A 23,213-nucleotide genomic window follows, 5' to 3' on the forward strand; every position below is an offset into this window, starting at 1 on the left:
ACAGTCACTGTGTTGGGAGCCAGATTACAGTTTTAACACTATTGACTTGAATGAGGCTTCGGCTCCTCTTGTTTAAAATTTGGATTAAAGCGCAATCAACAGACTTTGGGTGGTCTCATCCTCACCCTCACCCCTCAGAGAAGCAGATCCATATGACCAAACTCTTTCACAATTTGGCAAGATGGTAGGCTTCTGTCATGAGACACTCAAGACAAGAATAGCAAGGACATTAGAGGTCAGTCCTGAGGTAGGTTGCCAGAGCGTATGTGGGGGAAATTTGCCCAAAATTTGCTTTCACTCTCTCTAGCCTTAACTTATGCTCCTAGTTGTTTACTTTTTATAAAAATGAAAAATTATGAAATTTTCCATTGAGGTCTCAGAAGAAAATAGAAGAATAAAGTAAGGATGCCAAGGAGTTTCAGAAATATCAGCAAGTAAAAGAGCAAGCAGTGCTGTATCTTTGTGCAGTGGTGGCCGTGTTGAGACTGTTCATCTTTGCTGTTGTCATTGTTGGGCATACTTGGTGGGAGAAAAGTCTTTACTGTCATTAAACTTTTGAAGGAAAAAGAAGTTATGTGTTCATCTAAAACGTATACTTTCTAAAACTCTGTTTCCTGGATAATTCTTCAGATCGTTTCCATTCATGCTCAGAATTTCTATGACATAATACTTCAGTGTTTTCAAAGAAATTAACTTCTATGGTTAAACTTTATCTGTTTTTTATTATTGCCTTCAGATCTCCAAAAGAAGTGCAGATTCCTCTGTGTGTGTGTGTGTGTGTGTGTGTGTGTCTGGGTCTGAGTGTGTATGTCTGTGTGTATCTGTGTGTGTCTGTGTGTCTATGTGTTTATACAAGAGGGAAAGAGGGGGAGAGAGCAAAAGAGAGGAATTCTCTTGCATTTGTTAGGTTTTAGTCTAATGTCAAGAAACAAACCCAGTGGGAACATCCCATCCATGATTTATTCTCCTTTTCTTTCCTGTAGAGCGTGTAGTATTTATCTACCTGGGGAAGATTTTAAACATACAACTATAAATAATCGAAAAAGGAGTTACATGTCCTGCTCACCTGCCAGGCCTAGTGCTTTACTGGCTGGTGAGCTTACTCGGTACACACCCCTGATGTGATACATACCTCATTCATTGGTTTCTCATAGATGTCCTCCTGCCAAGGGGCAGATTTTGCTTGAAAAGCATCTCGCTGGAGAGCTTCTAGCACCTTTTTTGGAGTGACAAACCCATACTGAGCTTCCAGCAAAGCCAAGTCCATTTTATCAGCCTTTAAAATGCCTATGACTTCATCTCGAGCCTGCAGGAACAAAAAGCATTTCAGAAAGCCCACTTTATCTACCAGCAGTCTCTGCAAGTGATTTCTTGTGTAGTTGAGTATTTTTTCTCTTCTCCTTCAAATATAAACAAATCATATTTGGTTATAGCACCTTTTAGAAAAGGTAGCAAAACTATGTCCCTTTACTTCATCCTTCTTACAGTCTAGTTACACATTAATAATGTTTTTAAAAGTGATCACTATACAACATGGGGAGACTCTACATTTTTTATTGTGTTTGACAAGCAGATAACATGATATGCCTCAATGGACTGGCATTTTCATTTTCAGGGATAGGAAATAAGATTCTTCTATATATGTAGCAGCTGTTTTTAGTTTTTTGTATAGGTTAATAATGCCAGGGCAAGTCTAGGAGCCAGTTCATGTGAGGTACAAAAGCACCTATTGTTGTTTAAACCAGTCCAGAAGTCATCTGCTATTATTGTTACCCATACGTGCCTGTGCACTGAAGCTTGTGAGCAGCATGGGCAGAGGATGTGACCTTTCACAATGTGCATGCCAATCGCATGTCATAACAACAGCCCTTTTAGATGTGATTAATTGCTCTTCGTGCTGCCAGAAGAGAATTCTGTGAATGTGTACTTTGATTTCATGTATATACAAGTATGAAGCACAAATACCTATTTCTGTGGCAGCCACCACACAAAATTCATAAGCAGCCTTCCCCTTGAAGCATGAGGGGGATAATTCTAACCCAGCTGACCTGCAGTTCTCCCTCCAGAATGCTGAGAAGAAATAATAAGTCGTCTCTTGAGAGGTCTTCTCCTTGGTGGCCATTACCACTGTGTGACTTAGGATACGGAAGCATTGCATCCGACTCACTGGTGGGGTCTTTGTCTTGCTGTCTCTGCTTCATGTTCTCAGGACCTTGGAAACTGTAGTCTTCACTATGTCTTGGAAATTGCTTTTGGGCTGAGCCCTCTGTGTCACTGCTTCTGGAACGCATTCTTTAAGGGCTGGAAAGAAGGAAGACAATTTGTAACTCTTAGTGGAAGTAGAGTTTTAATAAGAGCTCCTATTACTGCTTTGACAAGTCTGCACTCTTGTTATATTTACCACAGCCAAAGACTCGATCTTTCTGAAGTCTACAGCAGAGAAGGGCATTAGCAGATTCATAAATCACAGTCTTATTTATACTTCTGTTTTTAAAATCAACATTTTAAAAAATGTGTTCTGCTTTGATTAAGGCCACTTATGTCCATGGGTAAACAGACTGTGTATTTGAACTTCATCCACCAAGCATTCTACCTCAGGGACCTGGGTCATACCTCCAACCTAGGCCTAAGTGCTTACATAAGATGTACTTAACGTAATAGTAAAATGGTAAATTTGCTAATTGTTCTAACTTTCTTCACATTCACATTATAGTGTTTCCTTGTGGAAGTTTAAAAAGAGTTTTTAAATTTCTTAGCCTTTGGTGCTTTAAGAGACAAGCATCAGAATTACAAAATACTTTGGGTTATTTTGTTATGACAGTAAAGTCTAATATTAAAGGAATGAAGGCTTGGTCCCTGGCTGTATCCTTGACATTCTGCTAAAATTCCAGAGCTGACCTCAGATAAGTCAAGGATTTATATTTAGGACCCTTATCTACAAAATAAGAACACTAGTGCCTATAGTATTTAACCATTATGAAAACAGTATAAAATAAATTAATATTTCAGGGACATATTAGTTCCACATCTGATTATATAATTATCCAAATTAATTTACAATAGCAAGATAATTTTTTCCGCCTTTGAGGTTTGTAATGGAAAGAGAAAACATCAAGTGAACTTATAGTCTGCTTCAGTGATGTTCAAGCAGATTGTTAATTTTACTCATTACTAAAAATCATGAAACTGTCATCATTATTTTTTTTAATATTTATTTATTTTATTTATTTTTTTTCTACGTTTTTTGGCTGTGTCAGGTCTTAGTTATGGCATGTGGGGATCTTTTATTGCGGCGCAGGCTCTTGGTTGTGGTGCGGGCTCTTCGTTGTGGCACGGGCTTCTCTCTAGTTGTGGCACCCAGGCTCCAGGGCACATGGGCTCTGTAGTGGCGGCACTCAGGCTTAGTTGCCCCGTGGTATGTTGGATCTTAGTTCCCCGACCAGGGTTGGAACCCGTGTCCCCTGAATTGGAAGGTGGATTCTTTACCACTGGACCACCAGGGAAGTCCCTTTCATCATTATTGGTACCTTGCTTTTCATTTGTAATAATATTTCTTTAAAAATCTGGAGGGAATTCCCTGACGGTCCAGTGCTTGGGACTCTGCGCTTCGACTGCAGGGGGCATGCATTCGATCCCTGGTCTGGGAACTAGGATCCCACGAGCTGTGCACAGCGTGACCAAAAAAAAAAATCTGGAAAGGTCAAGCATACAGAAAAGTATGGAAATATAATTAATCACTACATGCTAGCACACAGATTTGTAAAATCCTAATTTACTATATACATTAGAAAACAGTTTTTTAAGTAAAATATTGATATTATAGATATAGTAGAAGTCCCTATGTACCTCTTCCTTAACCCACTCTATACCCGCCCTACCCCAGAAGTAACCATCTTGAATTTGGTGTTTATTATTCCCACGCATGTTTTATACTTTACTTTATACTTTTAATGCATGTGTATATATTGCTGAGCAATATATAGTATTGCTTTGCAGATTTTCAAACCTAATGTAAATACAGCATATTGAATGTATCATTCTGAAAATGTTTTTTCATCCTATATTTTGGAGATTCTTGCTTGCTCCATTTTACTTATTTTACATATTTAACTGCTATATAGTATTGCATTATATGAATAGGCCACCATTTACTTATCCATTTTACTGTTGATGGATGTTTAAATAGTTTACTTTTTTTAGTATTAGAAAAAATGCAGCTGTGAACATTCTTGTGCATTTTTTTTTTCCTGTGAACATCCATTTCTTCAGGTAGTATTCTTTACAGCATAGGAATGGGATTTTGGCTCTCCTAAATGGAGTACCAATTTATAGCAGAGTGTAAGAGTTCTCATTGCTCTGTATCTTCATCAACGCTTGCTATTAGGGAATTTATAATTTTTACCAATATGGTAAGTGAAATGGTATCTGACTTTTTAATTGGCATTCTATAACTAATGAGAGCAGGCATCCTTTTATGTGTTTAGAGCCCCTTTGAATTTCTTCATAAATTGCTTGTTCATAGTCTTTGCCCATTTTTCTTTTGTATTATTTGTCTTTTTCTTATGAATTTGTAGGAATTCGTTACATACTCTATAAATAACTGTTTTGTTGATTATATGTTTTGATGTTATCTTTTCTGGTCTGTAGCTTACATTTTCACTTTGTGTCTTTTGTGGTATAGAAGTTTTACGTTTTAATTTAGTCAAGTTTATCAATTTTTAAATCAGTTCTTTTCTTTATAATTTGCATTGGAAAGCAAAATTTGAACAGTGGCAGTATAAAAGAATGGCTAAGACCATGGACTCTGGAACCACTCTGCCTGAGTTCAAATCTCTACTCCATTACTTATTGGCTATAAAACTCTGGACAAGTTACTTAATACCTCTGTGCCTTTCTCATCTGTAAAATGAGGATGATAGTAGTAGTATATTTATAACCTAAAATTGGTGTGAGGATTAACTGAGTCAACACATGTCAAATGTTTGCAACATACCTCATACAAAATTGTCACTCAATAAACATTAGCTTTTATTATTAACTTTATTTTTATTCCCCCAATTTTATAGTGTTTCTCTATTACCTTTATAGTTAGAAAAAATTTTCAAGAATTGAAGCAAGTTTATTTGATTACCTCTTTCATCTAATGAGTTGTGAGCCGTGAATAAAGGGAGAAAGAAAAGAAGATTGAAAGAATGGCTTTGTGTCTTTCTTGGGTACTCTGTTTAGGAAGTGACTCTTACCACTCCCAGCTTGCTGGCACCACTTGAGAAACCTGAGTGTAGAACAGTTTAGGAACCTTGAGGACTTCACAGCCAACCAGCTAAGCCTCCATTCATCTCTCCACCCATCCTTCAACAAGCATTTATTGAAGGCCCACTGTGTTTCGTGCACTAAATTGGTTATTTATGGTGTGGCTTCCTTACTTCCCTTAATACAAGCGATATATTTTCAAATGTAAGGTTTATGGAAACAGTTCGTAAATCTAGGATCATGAAAAGTGCACTGAACTAGACAGAAGTCATGTGAAAAGAATTCTGTCACAAATCAGCTATCGGATTAGTTAAGACACTGACCCTCTCTGAGGGCAGTGCCCTGAATTGTGAAGTGAGGGGGGGTGAGGAGGTGATCTCTGTGGCCCCCTTTCTCCTAGGATGTATAACGATTCTTGCCACTGTGCCTTTCTTTTAGCATAGATTATCAATAGTATATTTAAAAGACATGGGTTTGTGGGTCTGCATCTTATAGGAAATCCACAGAAATCTAAATGCTACATATGGACTACATATGGACCTGTGACTTTTGATTTTCACCAGAGGAGAGATCACAGTTAAAAGACAATGCTTAAGGAAATAATCCCAGCAATAATTTTCAACTGAGAATTTTCAGTAGCCTCATCATAACAATCAGGATGTAAAAGCAGAACTTGAAGGTGTTTATTGCCTTACGTGTTTATTATTTACATATTTTATTTGTCAGTAACAAACCAACTATCAAGTGATACTAGTGGGACACCCTGCCTTGAAGTTACAATGTGCATCTGGAGAAATTTAAAACATTCATTTTCAGAATTTGAACAAGTCACATAATGTGTTTTCTCTACAACTCATGTTCTTTCTTACTTCCCTCCATCACACATTTATTTACTCTATTAGACGCTGGAGATAGACAGTGATGGTGGTGATGGTGGTGGTAATGATGATGACAGCTAATACTTACTGAGCAGTTACTACATGCCAGGCATTCTTCTAAGCATTTTACATTTATTAACTCATTCAATTCTTATAACAACCCTGTGAGGTAGGGAATATTATTATCTCCATCTACAGCAAAGAAATGGAAGCACAGATGAAGGTTACACAGCTAATAAGAGGCAGAACTGGGATGTGAATCCAGGCAACCTGGCTCCAGAACCTGTGCTCTTAAAAATCATGTGTCATGCTACTGTACTGCCAAAGACAGATGGCTATAGACACCCTGTCTGAAATGGATACAGACACCGTGTGTGAAAAATGCTTATAGCCTTGCTGAAGAGATTACTTATCAATAATTACAATACAGATGAACAGTGGTCTGTGGCAGTAGTTGTCACTGACTCTCCCCTACGTAGCCAAGGAAGGATTTATTTATTTGAGAAAAGCAAAGACATAGAAGGAGTACATTTTTATGTAGGGATAGAAGGTTGAGGATATATAAGATTTATGACTGTGGAAAACCCCATTATGTGTGTATTTATGTGTTTATAAATAATATTCCTATACTAGCATATTAATATATGCTATGTACCTTATGAAAACATATTCAAAAAGGAAAAATACTAATAAAAAAATAAGATATCTAATTATTTTTCTCCCACCCCATTGGATTGTCTTAAACACCTCAGAAAGATCATTGCTCTGGCCTATAGGAGTAATGGAAGGTTGTTAATGTAGACCAGATATGTTTAAAACAAATAAATATTACATACCACTTTATTTACAGATATGTTCTCACATGAAGGGCAGGGCCATCCATGTCTTCCACCAAATATTAATAGTCTCCATTCATATGTCTCATAGGGTTTCTGACCTGATGCTTCATACCTAATGGCTGTTCAACAGAGTGAATGGTTTGCTCTTTCTATTTTGTGGCCTATCCCACAACTTAGATAACATTGCTAAATAACAATGGCTCAAAATTGTATGGGCCACTCTGCATTTTCAGTCATCTTGCAGCTCAGCTGGGTGTGAATGGTCTAAGATGGGCTCACTCCCATATCTGACTGTCAGCTAGTTGGGCTAGATCTCAGCTGGAATATCTCATCTCTGCTCCACATGGGCTTTCAACCTCTGGTAGGCTAGACCAGGCTTCCCCTTATGGTGGTCTCAGGTCAGCATCTCAAGAGTGTGAGACTCCAAGGCCTTATTTTTATTGGTGAAAGAATGGCATGCTAGCCCAAATTCAGGAAGTGGGGAAATAGATTTGCCTCTTGATGGAAGGAGCTGCAGAGTCACATTGCAGAGGATGGGGAAGACTTAGTTAACTGCAGCCATCTTTGAAAAACTCTAGGTCTGTCACACTTACAGATTCAGACTTCTGTGAAAATCAAATAAAAATCTAGTTTAAAAGAGGGGTAAAATATATTTGGTTCTTTACTTCTTTTAGTTTCCTGGAAGCATAAGTTTATTTCTATGATTTCTGTGATGCATTCCTGTGCTTTCCTCTTACCCACATATTCATATGTGGAACAATAGCCTACTGATAAGAATCAACTTGTATTCTGCTACTAATCAATAAAGATTCCTCTACCACCGTTAATCTTATCCAAGGTATGCCTTCCAGAATTCCAAGATAATGTAAGTTTCTATTTAGCAGGGTAGCTTGCTAAGCATTGCTCATAAGTAGTGCTCTTTGAGTTTAAGGCAACCCTGAACTGCTACAGAAAACTGAATGGTTCTCTGTATATGTTCTATCTTCCCTCACCTCATTCTTTTTTTTTTAATTGAGTTAAAGTTGATGTACAGTATTATATGTTACAGGTGTACAATATAGTGATTCATAATTTTTAAAGGTTATAGTCCATTTATAGTTATTATAAAATATTTGCTATATTCCCTCTCACCTCATTCTTAAAGTGAGTTGAGTGAAATCTGCCAGGAGAGCACAGATCATTTGCCAATGATGATATTTATAAGCGATAAAAAAGGAATGACCTGAAACATTTTTATACCATGTTCTTTTAAAATTGATTAGAGTTTTTCTGAAACCACCAGTCTTCTTTGAGGGCTAGGGAAAATAGCATCAACATTCTTGCTGGCTCTCACACTGAGTCTGTGAACAGACCCATCGTGTGCAGACTTCTGGTCTACTGAGGAGTGTGTCTCGTCATGTTTACAATGGTGGAGTTTCCTTGCCCTTCTGCCAACAACCACAAAATGATCAGTAATGAGAAGTAATTAAGTATCGAGTGGAAGAAAACACAGACATGAATTTCATGATACTCTCATGCTTTGTATTATCAGTGACTTCATTGTTTCTCTTGGCAAATTTTTAATGCATCTGTGCTTGGCCTTGCATACTGAGGAAAAGAAAAATTTTGTAATGGCAACAGTGGTTTGGGATTTTCAGGTTACAAAGAAAAAAAAAACAGAATGGAAAGTTGCTTTTGCTTATACCAAATAATGATGCCTTACTCTTTTCATAAAGTGTTGGTAGTGACATAATGCCTGATGGTTTTGCAAGGAGAAAACCTGCTTAGTTGTCAAATTTGATTATCTGTGACTCTCAGAGCCATAGAATGGCAGCCTTGAGGACTGTAAGAGAGCGATAGACTGGGAATCAGGAAACATGGCTTCTGATCTCAACTCTGCTTTTAATTAGCAAAGCTCTGGTTGTCACTTGTAAAATGAGGATATTAGTCTAGGTTGGCCCCGTGAGGTCATTCAGGATGAAACAAGGACGAGGGGTTCTTTGCCTTGACCTCTACCTTGTTCCTTACTCCCCAGTGGGTCCCCCTGACTGCAGGATTTACGCCTGAGACTAGATGATCTCTGAGGTCCCGGGACTTCCCGCTTTAGAATTCTCTGCTTCTCTGTTGTCTTGTATCTATGGATACAGATACAGTGTAGTTGGCCCTGAGAAGCGGATTCTACTTTATTTTCCTGTGTGGTGACCTCGGTCAGTTTTTCTTTGGCTTAAGCTGGTTAAAATCGTGATGTATCTTGGTAAGGATGTGTTCATGAAGAAGAAGGACTAGTAGAGAATTTGCAATTATTTACTTAATCTAGTTACAGAAAATGACCAAATGTCAACTGAGGCCTATTCTACCTACTACCTTCCCCCAATATACATGCCCCTAGCCAACTCTTTACTATAAAAATTGAATTTTCTTAATCATTCTTTATTAATCTTTAGATAGCAAAAACTGTTTATTCTATATAATTGAGCACTAAACATAATTTAGTCTCTGTGTACCTGTTTATTTTCATGTTTGAATGGTGGAAAGAGGATATTTTGTTTGTATAAAAGAACTTCAAAAAGGTTCAGTGAAAGAAATTGGTTTTGGTCTTGATCATTTACTATGATGTTGAGGTAACCAATCAAAACTACTCCAATTTAAAGAAGAAAGTAATGATAATGGTAGCTTACATTAAATTCAGTACTTACCAAATACAAGTCTGTTCTAAATGCTTTCTTTTGATTAACTCATTTAGTCTTCTTAAAAACTGTTGTTTATCTCTATTTTGCAAAAGAGGAAACTGAGGCTTGTAGCTGTTAAGTAACTTGCCAAAGGTCATACTGCTAGAAAGTGGCAGAGCCAGGTCCTAACTTGGACAGTCTGGTTCCAGAGTCCAGCAAATCACTATGCTGTATCTACCTAGGGTTTTATAAGAAGGCATACATAGTAAAGGAAAAAATCCTGGTTCAACATTAAGTTATTCAACAAATATTTATGAAGTGCCTACTATGTCAGTTATTATATTAGCCAATTTGTGCAAGCTTATTTTTGTATCTGGACTAATGTCCCTTTTGTTGATATGGGTACAGTTAATTCTGGCTACCCAGAATTACACAAAAATCTGAATAATATGAAGTCACAACTCCCTGGCCCTTTCAGCAATTGGTCCATTCAGTAAAAATGTTTTGTTTTCATGCATTATTTATGTGCAGAAACTTAACTGAATGCATTGTTATTCTTAAACTTTAAAGGCCACAAAGTGGCTTTTCTCAACCACTTTGCTGGCATCTTGGGGGAAGGCAGGAGGTATAGCATAACAGAAAGACTATGAGATTGTGGGATCAGATGGATCTGGACTTTAATTGCTGCTCCCATATGTTAGCTCTGTGGCCTTGGACAACCTACTCTACCTCTGTGAGCCTTCAAATGTAAAATGGAGGGCTTCCCAGGTGGCGCAGTGGTTGAGTGTCCGCCTGCGGATGCAGGGGACACGGGTTCGTGCCCCGGTCCGGGAAGATCCCACATGCCGTGGAGCGGCTGGGCCCGTGAGCCATGGCCGCTGAGCCTGCGCGTCCGGAGCCTGTGCTCCGCAACGGGAGAGGCCACAGCAGTGAGAGGCCCGCGTACCGCAAAAGAAAAAAAAAAAAAAAAAGCAAAACAAATGTAAAATGGAGATAATGGTACCTGGTAATGGGTTTATTGTTCATGCTCTGTGAGCTTAGGGCCCCTGTTGTTCATGTCTGTCTCCTCAGTGTTCAACAGAGTTGTAACTCATCAGGGATTCATTTGAAAGACTGAATCATGCAGTCCTCAACAGAGCTGACTGGCTGTAAGTAGGAACTGCCTCATGGTAAAAATGATTCATCTGTGAACCACTGGCTAGAAATTCAGAAAAATGGTACTGAGAATCTCATAGAAGTAGCTGGAGTGTGCAGAAGTAGCTAATGTGTATGGACCTCTTACTACATGCCCGGCACTGTTTTAAGTGCTTTGTGTATATTATTTAATCTTAAAGACTTTTAGCCTGTAGTAAAGATTGTAGGAAAGGGCTTGGTAAAGGTAGGCTAAGCGTGGAGACTCTCATGGGAGACATCAAAGACAGGGAAATTAATATCAAAATCAGGGTAGTGCTGGTACCTACACAAAGTTCAGTGTGTGTGTGTGCGCTCACGCGCACACATGTGCGTGGAGAAGGGACACTGGATCCCCAAGACTAACTAGAAAATTCTTGTTAATGTCACCGAATTTTGAAAACTTTTATCATATATACCCTGACTTTTCGCTCTCTCTCACCCCCACCTCCCTGAGTACACTCTGACATGCATAAAATGAGGTGAACATCCGCTGCATTCCTCCTTTTTATTTGACAGCACCTTGAACAGTCATTAGTTCTGTTTTAGTGTATGTGACATTTTATAAAGTGGTCTTATTTTAACTTGTTTGGTAGGAAATTTGAGGGATGAATCGTTTTGATGGCAAGATGGCTGCATAATGCAGGGTGAGTCTGTGCTAACTGTAGGATGCTCTTCACCAAGGGACAAACTTGGAAGGGATTCAGTGCCTTAAGTTTGAACGTGCTTAACATCCCACACTTGCTGAATTTAGAGAGCAGGCTGCCGGCTAGCTTTACATTTACACTTGGATTTCCCCCTCTCTCTGCATGGAACCATAAAGCTATAACTTAGTTCCCTGGAAGGGGAATGGAAAGAGATGTAGTAAGATTATATGGGGTGCTCAGCAGAGCTGGTTGAGCCCTTAATATTAACAGTCTCATGGTAAATGTGATTCGTCTATGAAAATACTGGCTATAAATAGATGTTAATAGTGCTCAGTTGCAAATCAGCCATGCTGTGCTTGCATGGCCACATTAGGGAGAAAAATCCTGTTGAGTATTTTATTTGGTTTCTCTTAAAATGAAAAAATAAAAAGTTCGTTTCCTTTTATTGCCCTAGTCACCCACATTTGAAGACACTAAATTCAGCCAGCTGCAGTAAAGCTATCTGATGGCTAAAAAAAGACACATTGAAAACCAGATAACCTAATTTAGCAATGGCACCCTTTATCTTTTTCTTCCATTTTCAGTAAAAAATCATTGTAACATACCCTTACTGGTGTTTTTACTTGTAGGGAGGGCACGGATAGGGCTTCAGAGAGGGGAACAGAACTTGGGGATCTGTGATTCAGGTCCATATTCTTAAGAATTCTGAGTCCTAATAGAAAGTCAAGGTTTCTTTCAAATCAAGTATGAGGTTCAGAAGGCAGTGTAGTCATCTCATCTATCCCCATAGTATCAGGCACTAAGCATTTTCTATGCCCATCTACTCCGTTGTTATACAGCTCTCAGTGTCTGAAAGTGCTTCCTTATGAGCTGAAATCCAGCTCCCAGGATCTTTATTCATTTATCCTTCTTCTGCCTCCAGAGCTAAGTCAGCCAAGACTACTTCTCTTGTCACACTGTGGTCCTTCAGTGGGAAGGGCTCTATTCTTTTTTCCAGATGTAATACTCAGTTTCTTTAACCACCACTCTTCATACTATGTGGTCTAGTCTCCCTCACCCAACACACCATCTCATGCACACATTTTGATTATACCCCTTTAGACCTACTCTTCATTAGGCCGGGTGTTTCTTAAAGAAATGCATGGAGTTGGGCGTGATTTCCCAGATATTAAACACAACTAAAGCAGTGAAATGGTAAGAGTATATACTTAAGGAAGAGCTCAGTAAGTCTTCTGATATTGGATCTCAGTTGGAATGTTAAGTATAGATCAAGACATTTGATAGTAGGCATTTAATGAAGACTTATTTCCAGTTTCACTTATCAGGTAAGTGCTTGTAATACCTTTCATGTGTACATTGATTGTTGTATCAGTAAATAGGTAATTATTCACTCTGTTTTTCAAGAGGAGGAATTCGAGCTTCAGAAAGCTTAAATAACTTTGACTAATAAACCTTGGACCAGAAATGAAAACTTAGGCCTTCTGACACCCCTTTCTCTCCAGGCTCATGCTAGATTAATCAACACTTGCACTTTTTTTAAGCTTGAATGTGTTCTTTGGTTGTTTGTCCATGAAGTGCTATAGTCAGAGAAGCTGCTAGGCTGTAGATACAGAATAAACAGCCTGCCAATGGGGTCTAATAGTACAGACTTACATCATGGCTTTTCTTAGCTGTGTGTTCTGAAGAAAGGACAAAAAGAAATATAAAAATCTCAGAGTATAAATAGTTGATTTATCTGAGTTTTCCATTACAAATCAGTGGCTCTTTAAAGATTCTTTTCTCATTTAAGGTTGACACAGGGCTGGGAATGTTTTCCAGATCTTTGTGGAATAAAACCAAAGAAGAAAATTATTTTCATATAGTCCAAGTTAGCTTTAAATGCATTTTAAAATGCCACAGTCCCAGCACTAGAACAGAGCTCTTGAAAATCATATGATTCTTTTAACAGTTTTCAAACTACATCACTTTTCATATTTCTTCCAACTCTGCTCTCTGTTTTTTCTTACAAGCACGGTGATATTGAGCCAGTCACTTAACCTTTCTATTCTCTTTGAATTTTTGTCTCTTTGGCTCTTGGAACCAGTTTCCTCCAATCCCCTTATTCTGCCACCGAGGCCTGTTGAAGTTAACTGATGTGCCCGTGGTCATGCCCAGAGGCAGCACCAGAACCCACATCTCTTGCCTACAGCTCTGTTGCTGTTTCCATAGCAACACTACATGTTCATAGGCCAACCCCTACTTCTTCCAGCCCTAGAAAGATGTGAATCTTAAAAGATAAAAATGCATCTTTAGAGTGGTTAAGAAGCCGCCTGCCAATGCAGGGGACATGGGTTCGAGCCCTGGTCCGCGAAGATCCCACATGCCACAGAGCAACTAAACCCGTGCTCCACAAGAGAAGCCACCGCAATGAGAAGCCCACACACCACAATGAAGAGTAGCCCCTGCTCGCCGCAACTAGAGAAAGCCCGCATGCAGCAGCGAAGACCCAACACAGCCAAAAATAAACTAATTAATTAATTAATTTTTTGAAAAATGCAACTTTCGAGAACCTGAAGTCTCCCACAAATTTTTGTTGGCTTTCTCAACCTCTTCTTAACCCATTAATTGACTAATAAGTCACTCTGAGTGCCTTCAGGCCTCCTCTTGGCTAGACCAACCTAGCATAATAAAGAGCTCAGAGGTGAACAGGAGATTCAGATATCAAGAGTTACCATCTATAAATTCCAAATGACAGCTTTCCTTTCTCTTCTTTTATCTAAGGACCTGTGACTGGAATAGACAGATTGTGTGTTACAGAAAAAATGTTGCAACTGGTAAAGTCCCAGGGCAGTACTTGACCTTGCAGCCATTTTGCTTCTCCTTTCCCACATCTTCCCGTATTCAATCTATCTTCCTGTACTGGGGAACAATTCCTTCCTGGCTTCCCAGGTATTTGAGTCTAGTCTGATACATTTATACTTACTAAGGGAAAAGAAGGAAACTAACTTTTGTAAAGCTCCAGTTATCTGCCTGATAATATGATTTATGCTTTCTATTCTTTATATCTTTTTTTTACAAGTTCGGACACGTAGAGTTGGTATTATTCTCCTTATTTTACAGATGAAAAAAACAGACATTGAGGAATTCACAGTTTAGTGTTGTAGAAATATAGGTTCAAGACTAAATACAAAATACCAATAAATACTATAAATAATGTCCAATGTACAAAGTGTTTTGGGAGCATTTGAGAGGAAATGTCTAACTGTGCCAAAGGGACTTAGTGAAAGCACCTCAGAGGTAAGTTGGGCCATGGAGGATAAGAGTATACAGCTCATACGTACAGGTTGAAGGTGCATGAAAAACAGCATGTGGCAAATGTCGAGTTATTCCTTACGGCTGAAGTAAAGGAGAAGACCACCAGCGAAATTTGAACATGTATGCTATGTATTAGATGATAATAAAAAGTTATTGGTAATTTTGTTAATGTATCAATGACATCGAATTTACATGAGAGAATGTCCTTTCCTTTTTATTTTTCTAGATACATAATGAAGTATCTTAGTGTGAAATGACATGATGTCCTGGGCTTTACTTTTAAATATTTCAGAAAAAATGAAGGCAGAGGGTAGAGGAGAAATAAGTATGGCAAATTATTAAGGGTTGTTGAAAGGTGGGTGAGTACATGGTCTTTGTTATATTCTTTTTACTTTCTGTGTATTTGGAAATATTCATGATAAAAGATTTAAATAGAAAGCACCAGAGACATAGTGTTGGATACATAAACATTTTAAGAAGGTGTTCTCTTTAAAGGGGGGACAAAAGGTGCAAAAGGAGTGAGGTAGAGAAAAGAGACAGAAGACACTAATCTTTGGGTGTCCGGCAGAGACAGAAAAGCAGAAAACTGAGCTGTGTCTCAAGAACCAAGAGAGAGGGGCTTCCCTGGTGGTGCAGCGGTTAAGCATCCTCCTGCCAATGCAGGGGACATGGGTTTGAGCCCTGGTCCTGGAAGATCCCACATGCCACAGATCAACTAAGCCTGTGCACCAAAACTACTGAGCCTGCACTCTAGAGCCCACAAGCCACAACTACTGAGCCCGTGTGCCTAGAGTCTGTGCTCTGCAACAAAAGAAGCCACCACAATGAGAAGCCCGTGCACCACAACGAAGAGTAGCCCCCGCTCTCTGCAACTAGAGAAAGCCCACGTGCAGCAACAAAGACCCAACACAGCCAAAAATAAATACATTAAATAAATAAATTTATTTAAAAAAAAAAAAGAGCCAAGAGAGAAAATGATTTCAAGGGGCAGAGAGCTGCTGTAACTTCATTTTAACAACATTGCCACTGCTCAGAACAGTTTTGGCACTCTACTTTTGGAATTTTCGTTTTTTGGAATATCCCTCAGCCATGGCAAAATGTGGTTCATTGAAGGTGAATTTGACTTCTGACAACAGGGAAAAGTTCCTTGGAACTAAAGCTAGTGAATCAAGTCAGGATTTGGGTCAGCTAATACTGTTTTTGGTCAGAGCACCAATTGTGACCTTAAAATAATGAGATTGGTTTTTGTATGTGAACTTTGCATAGATTTTGAAGACATTTCCAAAATGTGTCAGGGAAAACTTTTGACAAAATGACACAAATGGATTTCTAACTTAGAGCTTTTGTTTTGTTTTTAATATTCCATCTACTTCAGTTTTATGTCAAATCTTTGGTGTCCTGAAGCTTCTGGTTGTTTTCTAGAATCCCAATGTAAGCAAAAAAGTAGGAGACAGCATGGTATATGGCAGGGGAGAGAGTGCAGCCTCTGGAGCTGGCCAGCCAAGTTACAGTCCTATCTCCATCCCTACACGCTGTCCAATTTGGGGCAAGTTACTTCACTTCTTTGGGACTCTGTCTTTGCAGGGTTGTTGGGAGGATTTGAGATCATATGTGTAAAATGCTGTGCCCAGTGCCTGACATATGATAGGAACACATAACTTATCTTGGTGGAGACATAATGATACAATTTTATCTCTTTGTTCATCAAACATACCTTCCCTCTTGGGACATCAAGTGAGATAGGAAAATAAATAATGGATTTTTGCCTGTTAGCATCATGAGGAGAATATATTACTCAGCCTTACATCACTGAAGGCAAGGGGAGTTCTTTTAGTCAGTACTAAACTTGTATTTTCAGAGTGTGTGTTATTTTGTCCCTTGCCAAGATGGAGATTGGCAAGCTGAAGAAATTGGAATTTGGCCAGGAACCGGTGCCTGTTATTTAGCAGAGAGGTGATAGGGAACTATGATCCTGCCAGTTTGGAGGGACTTAACATGAAGTGACTGGCTTCTCGGTCTAAACGGGCCATAACTGTTCTGAACTAGAGGACGAAGGCTGCTGATTCGAAGGGCTAGGCTCACCCAAGCTCTTACTGGTGTGCCTCTTTCACCAACCAGGACTTTAAAAATCTTCTCTAATACCACAGCAACATGAAATTTACTGTCTTCCTGGCCAGGTACTCTACTGGAGCATTTTAAATATACTGTTCCCTTTGATACTGAAAACAATATATCAGGCAAATACTACTACTGACCTATGCTTTATTGGAAAGTTAAATTGAAAGATGTAAAATCAGTCTGCCCAAGCCACAGAACACTATGGCAGAGCAGGAACTCCAGCTGCCTTTAGAACCCACCCAGTCTTCGCAAGCTTATGTTCTACTGCCTGAGTTCTTTCTCATTCGGAATAATGATTTGTTTAAAGGTGGGAGAGAACGCTCTGCAGCAATCATGGTATAGCTTTGACTACACTGGCAAAATCAAAGAAGGCCAGAGCCCTTTCACCAAAGACCTGCATCATGAAGTAGTGAGAGAAGAGAACATAGAGAACACCAGGGAGTAAGAAAAAATACCTAGGCTTGGTCAAATCTCAGATTAGGGCACAGCGTGAGTCAAGTTCATGCTCCTTCACTGTTCTCCATTATTCAGTTCATTCTGGGTGGTAGCAAGGGAGTTATACAGCAGGAGGTCCGCTTAAGTCAGAAAACATCAAGGAGCATCCAAAAGCATCTAGAAAACCACATGCAGCAGGGTGAACACTTGGCCTAGATAGTATGGCCCGGGCTAGATCCTATGAATTTGGGTCAAACCAATGATCAGGGTTCTTCTAACTGGTATCAGGGCTCTCCTTGTGTCCTCTAAGAAGGGTCCACCAAGCCCTTTCCCAAGCCCCTAGCCCCATTAATCTTTACGAAGGTGTGCATTTCCAGTGCTCTTTAATTAGGGCAGATCCCTTCCCAGTCCTATTGAATAGATCTGGACACTCCAGAGTACGCGGGACTGGGATAGATTGAGCTTGGGGGTTCTACCCACTGTGTGTGGTTCCATATATACCGTTTGTTCGAAAGTACCTATGGCAGCCAAGAGTACGTGTTGACCAAGGAAGGTGGCTTCTGCTAGGAGGTATAAGTAAATAAATGGATGTCAGAGCTTACAATTAAGGGGGGTTGGGGGAGAGACAAAGAATCATTACACCCCCTTGAGCGTGTTGCTTTGGATATTTTGGTAATGATTATAAAGCATTTACACACAGACTAAACTAAGCTCTTTGTGTTCTTTGCAAGATGGAAAGCTTGCCAAGTCAATTTCAGCATGCAAAGCCCAGACAATTATTCTTTTGGCATTTAGGGGCCGCCCCTGTTTTTGCTGGGGGTTTGGAGGCGGGTAGCCTGTTGACACAGGAAGGCTTTATAAGGAAAAAGAAGACAACTTTACCCTCTACTTTTTAGAAAAGAAACCCCCTGTCAGGGTTCTCAGTCCCTACCTCCTTTGCTAAACCTCTGTCACAGAGCCAACAGAAGAACCCCCTGGGCTCAGAAGTGCCATACACACTTGGGGGCCCACAGCCAGTGACTCATTCACGGCTGTTTTCATTTCCTGCACTTAGCACCGCACTGTGAAATTCTGTATTTCTTTTGTGAATGTGTGCATGAAGATGGTTAATAGCTGTATTTCTAGTGATAACCATTGGAAAGATAAAGTTCTTGAGATTATGGCCTTGGTCCCTTATATAATATATACTTTGTGGTAGTGGTTCTCAACCTGTGAACCTGGAACCCCTAGGAACTTTCATAGTTGTCCTAGGGGCCTCCCAGTCATCTTCCAAAAGCATTGTGAGAAACTGAGCGTGATGTGTCTCCAGAATGGAGACTGTCGTGATTGATAGCATGCAAGCCATTTAAATGTTTTCTGAATTTGTTGTAGGCTTTTGTGGCTATATCTTTGTTCAGTCCATGGACAGGAAAAGCTACAACTATCAGTGGGGAATTAAGAAACTTTTTTGTTATGGAAAAAGAGTTATCCTGGAAAGGATGAGTAAAAAGTGTCTGAACTTCTTTTTTGTAACAGCTAAACAAGAGGCTCCCGTTTTCTTGTTATGGAACCTTTTAGTGCTGTTTCCTGATCTACATGGTTTCATGTCTGGATCAGAACGCCCTGTTTGCATTTGCTGCTGAGGAGTGGGCTGAAGACATTTGGTCTTTCAAACTGTTGATCTTAAAAACTATAAAGGATGCTTTTCGGTGTTGTTAGTAGTGTCATAAGAGACTCCATGCATCCACCCTACTCTCTTCAGTACAAGTTACCATATGCTGTAATTACTTTCAGGTGAGAAATTATTGCAGTTTAACTTGGTGGTGGCTACATGCTGAAGGCTGGATCCAGAGTACTCTTATTTTTGCCTTTAGTAGAGACTGCTTCTTCCAGCATGTTGGCTATAGTTTTTAAAATAGAAGTTTGCTGGCTGTATAATATAAAACACCAAATTGCCAAGCATAGACACTTTTCTCCCTCAGAAGGGTGTAGCACGTTCATTGCACAGGCACTAACAAATGCCTGCCTTCTGCTGTGAGTGTTGTATTGTTTTTCTTCCTTTCTCCTTTTCTGTCAACATTTCCCTTTTTTTAATAAGAAAAAAAGTCTTAATTAAAAAGCAGTATATGTTAAGCACTGAAAATGGGGAACAATCATAAAGAATAAAAAAATTCATCCTTAATCCAACCATGCTCTTCATCTTTTTCTGTAGTGTTTTCCACACTTTCTTGTCTTCTGTATCTGTTATAATGTGCATGTTGTTTGGGGAATATTATTTGTTGTCATTTTTCCATACCATAGTTATTAATGGTTGCATAGAATTTCATTATATGAAGGCGCCATTATTAATAACCATTCTCCTATTCCTGGATACTTAGTTTACCATCCTCATTTGAGTCCTTCCTTTCCTCCTCCCCAACTTACACTTTAGAGGCATGAACCCTGTGGATCCAGAAGGGATCCAGAGCTAACAAGAACCTTTGACCATTATCTGGACTTTTTGAAACTGGCTGGAATCCTTGAGAACTGTCTTTGGCTCAGAAAAATATCTATTTGTGTTTTAAGGTCATGATTTTGGCCTCTGTGGGATTTAATCACAACTCATAATTGTTATTCTATCTCCCCTCTAAATTCTTTCCCCTTTACCAAATTAAAAATATGAAAAATGTTTGAATATTTTTAAGAAGGTAAAAAAATATATAGAAGTCATTAGATACTGTTAGAGTAGACCACTGTACCACCTTTTCAGACCCTGAAAGTTGAGAGTTTGGAAATGAAATAAGAATTGGAATATGTATCCAAGTAATTCATCTTTAACAGTGGAAGGATGTTTACTTTCGCAAATGTTTTCTCTCCATGGAAAAGGCTGCTATTTTATTTACAGTTTACTTCATTATGTAGACTTGAATTCAAAAGATGAGGATCAGACTTGGGGAGTATATTTCAAACAAAAGTAGAAGCAAAGCTAATTAGACACTGGTGGTAGTAAGATAAGAAATATTTTTTCCTTTTAAAACAGCAACATTCTTTTTCTGATTTTTGGAGTGAGTGTGTCCTCATTTTAATACTCCTTTGTTACCAAAAGACAATACTTTGTGCATAAAACATGGTTACCAAGCAATGCACCAAAAATTAAATTGTTACATGGCTTAGGACGTGCGGAGAAGGACCAGATTGGTCTAGAAAAGAGTCTCAGAATCATAAAACATCATTAGAGTGGGAAGAGCTTGGAGATGGGTTTGCCCAGCTCTTCCCCAACAAGCAGTGGGGAGAGGGCACCCTAGCTGTACAGCCTCTCCAACAAGCACTCATCCACTCTGTGAGCGTTCATTTTTCGCAACTCTGTGGTCTTAAAAAATGTAGCCAATTCTTTCAAGATGTGTCCAGAATTCTTGTGCCATTTTATTTCCCATGACACTGCTATTAGCTGAACGCCACCTGATAATATAAATTATGATGAGTAAATTTCAAGGAGTTGGAAGGAAGATTTCCTAAACGTGAAAGCAAGGAAAAGTCTCCCCAGCACTGAGCAAGTGGCTAGAGTGATTTATCATTAAGGGTATAATTAAAGAAAATTTTGCCTTTGTAAGCTTCTGGTTCTAAAAATGCTGAGGCTAGGCCTACAAGGAAGCCTTAGGCTGTTTCCCCAAATTCTATTTTGACATATAAGTACTATTCAGTTATTTGTTTTTAATAAGATAACTTTAAATAGAACCTTCCATAATTGACGACTAGCTTCTTGCTTAAATATTTAAATATGCTTTAGATTTTTGCCCTTCAGCTATATCTAAATGCTCAGCTATACAGCACGGTTCAAGTCTTCATTTGGGGAAGGCAGAGATCTATGACTGCCCATGCTTCCACCTATAATAGCACCTTTAATAGGCCACTTCACTCTCTGTGCCCTTAATTAGTTGGAAGAATGAAAAACAAACAATCCAGTAGCAATTGGGCTCCTTCTCAGAGCGCTAACTTGGCTACATTTCAAAGTACTTAATGTTTCCCTAAAAGGTACAAAGAACTGCATGGTGCTTACATTAGCATTTCCTAATCAAAAAGTGTAACACTTAAAAGATGGTTAGAGTTGCACAATAAGACATTGATAGTGGTTCTTTAAGCCATTCTATGTCTAAGGCATAATTTTTGCTTTTTAGTTCTTCTGAGTTCTGAGAATCAGAGTAAGACTGATTTCATATGTAGAAATAATTATTTCCTTTGATACTGCTAATCTCTACCTTAAATCCAATCACAGTGATTGCCAATGACGTTCTTAGCAGCCGGGTGTGCAGCATATGGGCAATGTTGAGAAGAGCAGGTGTCTGAGTTTTGTTGTTGCTGTTTTTTAATTTATAAATATTCTCAAATATGTCATTATATATTATCCATAATAACTTTTAATTCCATAGTCAAAGATACTTCTCTACCTTTGACTTCATGTATTTTTCTGTTTTTTTTTTTTTTACCTGCTTAGGAGGATTGAGGGTAAGGTCATTTTAAGGTATTAGTCATTTTGAGTTACTACGTTAAAGAACAAAAGTTGGTTAAGTTTACAAAGCACTATAAACCAACAAGGAAGCCACGTACTATAACTACAGATAAGACTTTTTCCACCTTTACTTCCTTATTTATACCTGCTATTACCACTTACCCTGTTTTCTCTCTCCCATAATATATATCAGTAATAGAAATAGATTTTACTATTAGGAAAGGAAGAAAATGATATCTGATCTCCTGCTAGGTGTTAGATACCTTTACATTCTCTTATTTAATCCTTGTAACAACTCTGTGATGGACACCTGATTAGTCTCTTTTTTACAAATGGGGAATCCAGAAGTCAGAAAAGTTAAGTAACTTGCCCAGGATCACACAATTATTATTAAGTGGCTGAGCCATGGTTCACATGTCTTGTTTCTGGGATTTTTTTTTACTTCTCTGTATTACCTCGTATTTTCAGGAGTCTCCCCTGGCGCCTTTCCTTGCCTTTCAGCTACAAAGTACTATTCATCAAATAGTATAATTGAAGTTAAAAATTTTGCTGTTCCCAGCGGGAAGCAGCCCATGGCTGGATGAATACCCACTCACTCGCCAGACAGAAAGAGGGATGGCGTCAGCCCACATAATTCCCTTTATACAGGTTTAATATATTCACAAAAAGCTGCTTAGTAAATTCTTGTTTTTGTTTTTGCTTTTCAACTTATTTTTCCCAGTTTTTTTGAGGTATAGTTGATATATAGTATTGTATTAGTTTAAGATGTACAAGTAAATTCTTTATTATCTTGTCCCTCCCCCGCCTTTTTTTTTTCTCATTGAATATGATAAAGACTTAAGTGAATATTCAAAGTAGAGTGTTTTTTGGCTCAGGAGTTTAAAAAGAAGTAAAGGAAAGGAGAAAGGTGAGAGAAGGAGAGGGGAAAGGAAAGGAGAAAAACATTAACTGTTCAGGAAGAGAGTAGTGGCCCATGGGAGAAAGACTGCCACCCAGGGATTGCTAGGTTTAACTCTGCCCTTGAAATAACTCAAAATTTGTTAATAGGACTTCTAAGGCCCAGCTTGATCTGGCCCACAGTTTCACCTTACACTCCTCCCTTCTTCACTTTTTCTGCTCCGAATAGAATATGCTGGTCTCCTCTTAGTAGTTCACACTCACCATTCTCTCTCCCACCTCCAGGCCTGCATTGTGCTCTGCTTGGCCACCTTCCCTCTGTTCTTCCCCCAGTTAACTCCTCCCACTCAGCCCTCAACTGTCAGCTGTAGTAACGCTTCCTGAGGAAACCCTCCCTGGCCTTTTTGACTAGGTCATGACCCTGTTAGACACTTTAGTGTCACCATGACCTCTTTCTTACACCAATTACAGTAGCAATTTTATATACATTTATATTCTCTAGAGAATTTCAGCCTCCCCCACTGGACTGTGAGTTCCATGAGTACAGACATAGTCTGTTTACTCACCATTAT

General features: G+C 38.9%; 2 protein-coding genes across 3 annotated transcripts in view; one reads left to right on the forward strand and one right to left on the reverse strand.

Annotated features, from left to right (window-relative positions):
- CMSS1 (cms1 ribosomal small subunit homolog) overlaps nucleotides 1-23,213 on the forward strand; it is a 382,976-nt gene that overhangs the window by 127,402 nt on the left and 232,361 nt on the right. The gene's annotated exons all lie outside the window — the stretch shown is intronic.
- The window catches only part of LOC115855628 (filamin A-interacting protein 1-like), a 163,044-nt gene that overhangs the window by 116,615 nt on the left and 23,216 nt on the right, over nucleotides 1-23,213 (reverse strand). The window contains exons 2-3 of the mRNA XM_030861023.2: nucleotides 2,049-2,301; nucleotides 1,133-1,306 (exon numbers count right to left, since the gene is read on the reverse strand). Of these exons, the coding sequence (XP_030716883.2) occupies nucleotides 1,133-1,306; nucleotides 2,049-2,291 (417 nt within the window). The 5' untranslated portion in view covers nucleotides 2,292-2,301. The remainder of the gene's footprint in view (nucleotides 1-1,132; nucleotides 1,307-2,048; nucleotides 2,302-23,213) is intronic.

Source organism: Globicephala melas, chromosome 4 (assembly GCF_963455315.2).
Source record: "Globicephala melas chromosome 4, mGloMel1.2, whole genome shotgun sequence".
NCBI classification, from domain to species: domain Eukaryota; kingdom Metazoa; phylum Chordata; class Mammalia; order Artiodactyla; family Delphinidae; genus Globicephala; species Globicephala melas.